Genomic DNA, 7,138 nt, shown 5'->3' with positions numbered 1-7,138 from the left:
CAAAATGGTCAATTCTCGGTCAAATCTATTTATAACTCTCTTATCAAACCCGTGACCTCACAATATTCTTATAAGTGGAGTTGGACACTTCCCATTCCTCCAAAAATATCCTTCTTCCTCAGGTTACTTTGCCATAATAGATTACCGATAGCGGTGTATCTTACAAATTTAGGAATCCTAACTTCATCTCTATGCCCACAATGTCATCTGGCCCCTGAAAATATAATTTATCTCTTTTTTGAATGCTCACATGCAACTCAATTATGGACTGATCTTCATCACTCCTTTCCCGATCCTAATTCCACTACATCCCCAACACCGAATATCAATTGGTTATACCAATTTATACATACACCTATACTATCTACTCTCCATAGAATACCTTCTACAACCTTTATGCCGTTTGCGTTATGGCATATTTGGATTATAAGAAATAAGAACACCTTTGAACATCAACGAATTCCTTTAAATATTCCTTTCATAATAAATATGGCAGCAGAATACTACTTCCTAACCACCCCAAAGTCAACACATAAGTGTGTAACTCCTCTATACATAAAATGGCATCCTTCAACAGGTTCTACTTATAAATTAAACATTGACGGCTCTTGCTCATCTATACAACAAAGGTATGGTATTGGAGGCATTTTTTCGCAACCATCAAGGCCATTGGATTTTAGGTTTCTCAGGTAAAGCAAACCCAGGTACAAGTGTCCAGACAGAACTTCTTGCACTCTTTATGGGATTAAAACTGGCAGTGCAACAACACCTCCAACAGCTGCATAGCCCTCCTATGCACTACACTAGCATCCTTAATGATTGCAGGTTACTCCTCCTACAGCTGCATAGACCTCCTATATTATCCATCTACAGAGAGCAGAATGGTGTTGCAGATACTTTAGCTAAATATGGATCCATCCATGCACAGGAGCAGTGCATACTTTTTGACACACCACCATCTTTTGTAGAGTCTCCATATCATAACGACTGTATCGGTATATTACAAAGGAGACTTGTTCCCGTAACTTCCAGTACATCAACACAACTGCACTCTGCTACTACTAGTTTGTGTAATAGTCATATTAACTCTAGTGATAATAGTATAGTATCTACTTTAAATTTTTAGTCTACTAATGCTTTCCCTAGAGGAAGCTTGGTTGTAAACCCTAGTTTAGCAACTATGATGCCTCTTATGCATCTACTACATTCTCATGTATCTGGTTAGTTTATATATAATATACGTTTATCCTTTTGACCAAAAAAAAAACGTAAATTTTTTACTATAAAATGGGGCTGATTGCGCTATTCTAGAATGGAAAGGGATGTCAACTGTAAACATAGGAAATTAGGGGAGCTTTTACGCAAAAATAAAAAGACTTCGTTGTTTCGCTGAAACGCTGCCCTCCGTGTATCTCACGCTGCTTTCACAAACCTTTCCCAAATTCAACATTCAAACTCACAATTCCATTCCTTCAATCGTCTCCCTTGTGCCTCTAATCCACCCGATTTCATATCCAAATCCACCCTCAAACCTTCAGAAATATACAAACAAGTGCACCCCAATCTGCAAAAAGATGCACATAATCTTCTGTATTTTCAATTCTAATCATTCTATTAGTTCCTAGCTTTTCTAATTTCAGAGTTCGAACGTTTTCTCTTTCTTCTAATTGGGTTTGTAATTGTGTATGATCGAAAATGTATAGCAATTTCAAGGAGCAAGCGATCGAGTACGTGAGGCAAGCAGTGCAAGAAGACAACGCTGGTAACTATGCAAAAGCATTCCCTCTTTACATGAACGCTTTGGAGTACTTCAAAACCCATTTAAAGTACGAGAAAAACCCTAAGATTAAGGAAGCGATTACTCAGAAATTTACCGAGTATTTGCGCCGGGCGGAGGAGATCCGAGCTGTGTTGGATGAGGGTGGGACCGGGCCAGGTCCGAATGGAGGGGATGCGGCTGTGGCGACAAGGCCCAAGACGAAGACGAAACCCAAGGATGGAGAAGATGGGGAGGATCCTGAACAGTCCAAGTTGAGGGCTGGGCTTAACTCCGCGATTGTTAGGGAGAAACCTAATATTAAGTGGAATGATGTTGCTGGGTTGGAAAGTGCTAAGCAAGCTTTGCAGGAAGCTGTTATTTTGCCTGTCAAGTTTCCTCAGTTCTTCACCGGTGAGTATTTGCTTTTATTTGGTACATTTGTATGGTTGCCATATTTTCTAGTGAAAAAATTGATTGGTACTGGGGATTGTATTTCTTAAAATTGATTCTTAAGTAGCTGTAAGTTCAACAATCAATGATCAATCAACTATACCTTAATCCCAAACTAGTTGGGCTTAGGCTGTGTGAATTCCTATAGATGCTCAACTCGTTTCGAGATCTAATGTCTAGATGATAAGAACTGAGAAAACTAGCTATCCTTCCAGCTCCAGGACATTCAGATTTTTCCTGAAAATGTTTACATTGCTAGATTTATAGCCTATTGAGTTAGATGAGCTAGATGACTTCATTAGCTCCTAGCGCAGCATATCTGAATTCACTATATAGGGTTAAGATTGACTTGCTTACACTGCTGAATAATCTATAGATTAAGATGTTACCAAGGAGCTAATTCGTTTGGAACTCAGTTGGTTGCTTCTATAGAGAAGGCGGAGCGTCCTTGGCTCAGCATTATAGCATATAACCAAAGAAATCAGGAGTAATCCCACTTTTTTTCCCTTTCCTTTCTTAGGTTTGCTAGATAGAAAGAAGGCGAAGAGCGCAATAAGGTAATTGATTCTAGTCAATGTTGGTAGTTTTGCTTCTGCGTGCTGTGACCAGGAAAATAAATTTGGAAATGCATCTTTAGTAGGACAGTGCTCAATCCAATTGTCATATCAAAATGAGATATTTCTGCCATCACCAACGAGAGAACCAGTTCTTTCCACAAAACTAGGCCATGTTAATGATTCTTTGATGAAGTGGGAGAAAAGAGTTTTTGTAACCAGGGTGGTTGAACCCTCATAGACATTACGTGTCCGCGTGCTTAGAGTAAATAATATAGTTTCTGAAGGGTAGTGAGTTTTCTTTTGAGACCAATAGGTTCAAACTTCGTATGTTGCATGTGTTGAATGATCTACTCCGCGTAGGTGTGGGCTTAAGTGGTTAGGGCTCAATAAAAAAGAGATCTTTCTAAAATAAAAGGTCACCTTTCTCTTTGCATCTCAATTCAATATATCCGTAGGTTTATAAATGAAGATTCACAGAACCTATTCAGGAGTTAGGGAATTGACTTGCAACGAATTGTGGTAGAATTCTGACTTTCAATAGAGCGACAGCAAACTGATATTATGCTCTACTCACCATGAAGAAATGTAAGATCGAGCTGCGCTCATGCATGCACCAATTAACACCATTTCTGATCTTTACCATATTTTTCATATGACCTTCTTCCACGGCCATTTCCTTTGTGTTGAACCTCCATAGCCATTTCATCGACATGCTGTCATCGACATGCTATGATTAATGTGTTCGAGCAGAAATTCTTCAATGCTTTCTTTGTTATTTGTCCATGTGGATAACTTGCAAATTCTGCACAGTTTAAGCTCAAGCATTGCAGTAATAACAGCTTACTTTGGGTAATATTTTAACGTTATATAGAATTTGTTACAGAAGATCCAGAGCACAGGACTTAGCAAGGTGGTTAGACACATTGAATTAATGTATTTGGACTACCTATTCGTGCTGATACACTGATTTATAGCTGTTGTATATTGGATCCCAGTTCTCCTCTTATGAGAGGAACTGCTACTTGTTTATTCATGAACAAGAAATATTCTTTCTGCTTGAGGAGGTAAACTTATGAAGCTACGGGGAACCTTCTGACACTAGGTGTCATGTTTGTGCGTGTAATACTTACTGCCGGTAAAGCTCATGCGATTCAGTTTGTGATTTCTCTCTGTTTTTATTGTCACCGTTCCCTCAAGAGCCCCTTCCTCATCATACCCAAAAAGTCAAAACTAGGGACAAAAAAGGTGAAGAACATGCTTTTGCTTTTATTTTTTCTCCTCATAGTAAATTAGAAGATGTTAATTAGCTCTGCAAAATTTTCCATCATCACCTAACTTTTCAAATTTTTTGAGTGCTTTCGTTCATCCTCACCTAAGTGTTTTCTTGCCTTTCTTATAGGCAAGAGGAGGCCATGGAGAGCTTTTCTTTTATATGGTCCTCCTGGGACAGGAAAATCTTACTTGGCCAAAGCTGTTGCTACTGAAGCGGAATCCACTTTTTTCAGGTATTATTCCTCCGATGTGCAATTATTCCTATTATTTACCCTCCATTTCGCTGCACACTTGAGCTAAGGATTAGACATTGCTTTTCTCACTGTGGCTTTGAGTCTGTAAAAATGCACAGGTTATAGTTATTCTCTATGTTTTGCTTGGACTCTCCAAAAATGTCATCGGGTGCGTGTCGGATTCTCCAAAAGCATTGTATTTTTGGAGAATCGAGTACGGGTGCGGCAGTGTTTCGGATAGTCCGCGCAACATAGGTTATTCTTTAGATTGTTAACGTCATATTCATCTGTCATAAGGACAATTTAAGAACAAGAGAGGAATCAGATTCTCCTCTGCAGGCCAAAAAAAGTTAAAGAACGCAAAATCAAAGAATAGGAGTTTCTAGAAGATGCCCACGGGGGGCAATGAAGGTGAGCTGTTGATGAAGTGGCTCTGATGAGATACTCATATAGACAGTTGGATAACTTGAGATATGACAGTGCATCATCTTGGTGTGTACTATTATTGAAATACTTTTGATTTATAAATAAAGATAAGATGTTCAATGAATTTTCGTCCCAATATTTGCTGTTCTTATATAGCTTCAATGACATGATATCAATGTCTTATGAGATGCTTGATTTCTTAAAGAATTTTAGATATGTGTATTCTCTTTGAAAAGTCGGCAGTATCCAATCTGAATAGATTTTTCATCTGTGTTTTTCTCTTTCCCTCATAGATATTTTTGATGAAATGCCTACATACGTGAGGAACATGCATGAATTCAGCTGCATTTCTGTTTCTGTCAGCTATTTGCTTATTTTTGTGCTTTCAAGAACTTAGTCTGTAAAGTTGGCAAGTGCCAACTGCTGTTTTTATGCAGTGTCTCATCATCGGACCTCGTTTCCAAGTGGATGGGTGAAAGTGAAAAGCTAGTTTCGAACCTATTCCAAATGGCTCGCGAAAGTGCCCCATCCATTATATTCGTCGATGAAATTGATTCCTTGTGTGGGCAGCGAGGAGAAGGAAATGAAAGTGAAGCTTCTAGACGTATTAAAACAGAACTGCTTGTGCAGATGCAGGTACTTGTTACACTGGGAAAGTAGTGAGTTCTCAATCAACCCCTTCCGGCAACCAGTACAAAACAAGAAAGGAAGGTCGGTTGGTTAAACAAATATCTTTGGCTTATCTAGTTTGTAATTTCAGGGTGTTGGACACAATGACGATAAAGTTCTTGTTCTTGCGGCAACAAATACACCCTATGCCCTAGATCAGGTAAAGAATGATCTATGATATAATATAGCAGATCGTAATGGTCTTTTGCTTACAGAAATTGTCCTCTGCAGGCTATACGCAGAAGATTTGATAAGCGCATCTACATTCCTCTACCAGATGCGAAGGCACGACAACACATGTTCAAAGTGAGTCCAGTTGTATTTCTGTTTAAAGTAAATTTAAGCAAATGTAATCTGATTCTAGTTTTATAAGAGCTAGACTTATTATTTTCATTTTGGCTCTTAAACTTTCCAGGTTCATTTAGGGGATACCCCCCATAACTTAAGTGAGAGTGACTTTGAAGACTTGGGCCGTAAAACAGAAGGTTTTTCTGGTTCGGATGTTTCTGTGTGTGTAAGTCTCTCAACCAAAAAGTGGAGCCATTCCTCTGGTTTCTTCCTTTCATATAACTATACTTTCTCTTCTTGAACAGGTCAAAGATGTACTCTTTGAACCTGTTCGTAAAACACAAGATGCTATGTTCTTCACCCAGAGATCTGATGGTACATGGATGCCGTGTGGACCGAAACAACCGGGTGCTGTGCAGACAACTATGCAGGAGCTTGATGCTAAAGGACTTGCATCTCAGGTACGTTCAGATAACCAGTGGCATAACTTATATTTCATGAGTTTGTTAATCCTTTTGCTTCTTTTCGTTGAATTTTAACTGGAATATGTCAAGAACTGCATATTTATGTTACTCAGAACTCCAGTTGGACAATCACTATAAATTGTTTTTCATATTACTTTTGGAGGATGCATGAGCTATATAATAATTTTAACTTAATGTGATTAGACATTGTGCTCCCGCTGATCTTTAACCTGCATATCAAGGTTTCAATAGGTAGTAAAATAGTAGTTTATGTTTAAATCAACAGATAAGATATCTGAGTATGAAGCTCCGATAATTGGTTGTTCTAATCTCTCTTACAGAAGATGCGCTAATTGACTGCTTGCTTATTAATGCCTTTGCAGATCATCCCTCCACCCATTTCGAAAACAGACTTTGATAAGGTGCTTGCTCGTCAACGACCAACAGTAAGTAAATCGGATCTTGATGTGCACGAAAGATTCACCAAGGAGTTTGGAGAAGAAGGTTGAAGAAACTGAGCGGCTATTCCTGCAGTTGCCAAGATTTGTAATTTACTTGTGTTTTGTGCCTGAAAAACACGATTCAAAGGCTCTTTAAATGGAAAGTTGACTTTGTTTACCCTTTCCTTCTGGGGTGTGTCAGTTTTACACTTCAAAATCTTATTGCAATTCAATTACTTCAGTAATTGTAAGCAACTGCAAGTACCAAAGTTTCTCTGATTTCCTCTTTATCATTATGTTCATAGTTATTCTGGAAAATCTGAACCTGCCTTTTTTTTCTTCTTATTTTTATGATGAATGTCATTGTACTTATCAGAACTTGGAAGTTAAAGGATCCTGCTTTTCAGGATTTACCAAAGAGTGCTCAGGATAAGCATTCCATATGCAAATAGCAACAATATGCCAGTGTGATCCAACAAGTTGGGTCTGGGGAGGATGGGGTGTGCGCAGACCTTGTGTTCCGTATGCAAATATCATTGTGAAATTGTCCGACTGCAACCTGCTGACATGTTATCGAAGC

General features: G+C 38.6%; 1 protein-coding gene and 1 long non-coding RNA gene across 3 annotated transcripts; both read left to right on the top strand.

Annotated features, from left to right (window-relative positions):
- Positions 1-1,387: 1,387 nt before the first annotated feature.
- On the top strand, positions 1,388-6,876 carry LOC109220232 (protein SUPPRESSOR OF K(+) TRANSPORT GROWTH DEFECT 1). Of its 2 annotated transcripts, XM_019384689.1 has the most exons (8): positions 1,394-2,170; positions 4,166-4,271; positions 5,135-5,333; positions 5,458-5,526; positions 5,598-5,672; positions 5,782-5,880; positions 5,960-6,115; positions 6,502-6,876. In XM_019384689.1, the coding sequence occupies exons 1-8, from the start codon at positions 1,696-1,698 to the stop codon at positions 6,625-6,627; spliced, it is 1,305 nt and encodes a 434-aa protein (XP_019240234.1). In that variant the 5' UTR covers positions 1,394-1,695; the 3' UTR covers positions 6,628-6,876. The 2 variants fall into 2 exon arrangements, with proteins under 2 accessions (XP_019240235.1, XP_019240234.1); XM_019384690.1 differs by lacking the exons at positions 5,458-5,526; positions 5,598-5,672; positions 5,782-5,880; positions 5,960-6,115; positions 6,502-6,876 and having other exon boundaries at positions 1,388-2,170; positions 5,104-5,175.
- LOC109220233 lies at positions 4,278-4,821 on the top strand. The gene is made up of 2 exons (XR_002067047.1): positions 4,278-4,526; positions 4,611-4,821. It is a non-coding gene; the product is annotated as an uncharacterized LOC109220233 (long non-coding RNA).
- Positions 6,877-7,138: the final 262 nt, after the last annotated feature.

Source organism: Nicotiana attenuata, unplaced genomic scaffold, assembly GCF_001879085.1.
Source record: "Nicotiana attenuata strain UT unplaced genomic scaffold, NIATTr2, whole genome shotgun sequence".
NCBI classification, from domain to species: Eukaryota; Viridiplantae; Streptophyta; class Magnoliopsida; order Solanales; family Solanaceae; genus Nicotiana; species Nicotiana attenuata.
Note: the sequence above shows the minus strand (reverse complement) of the source record. Positions and strands in the feature narration are given on the sequence as shown.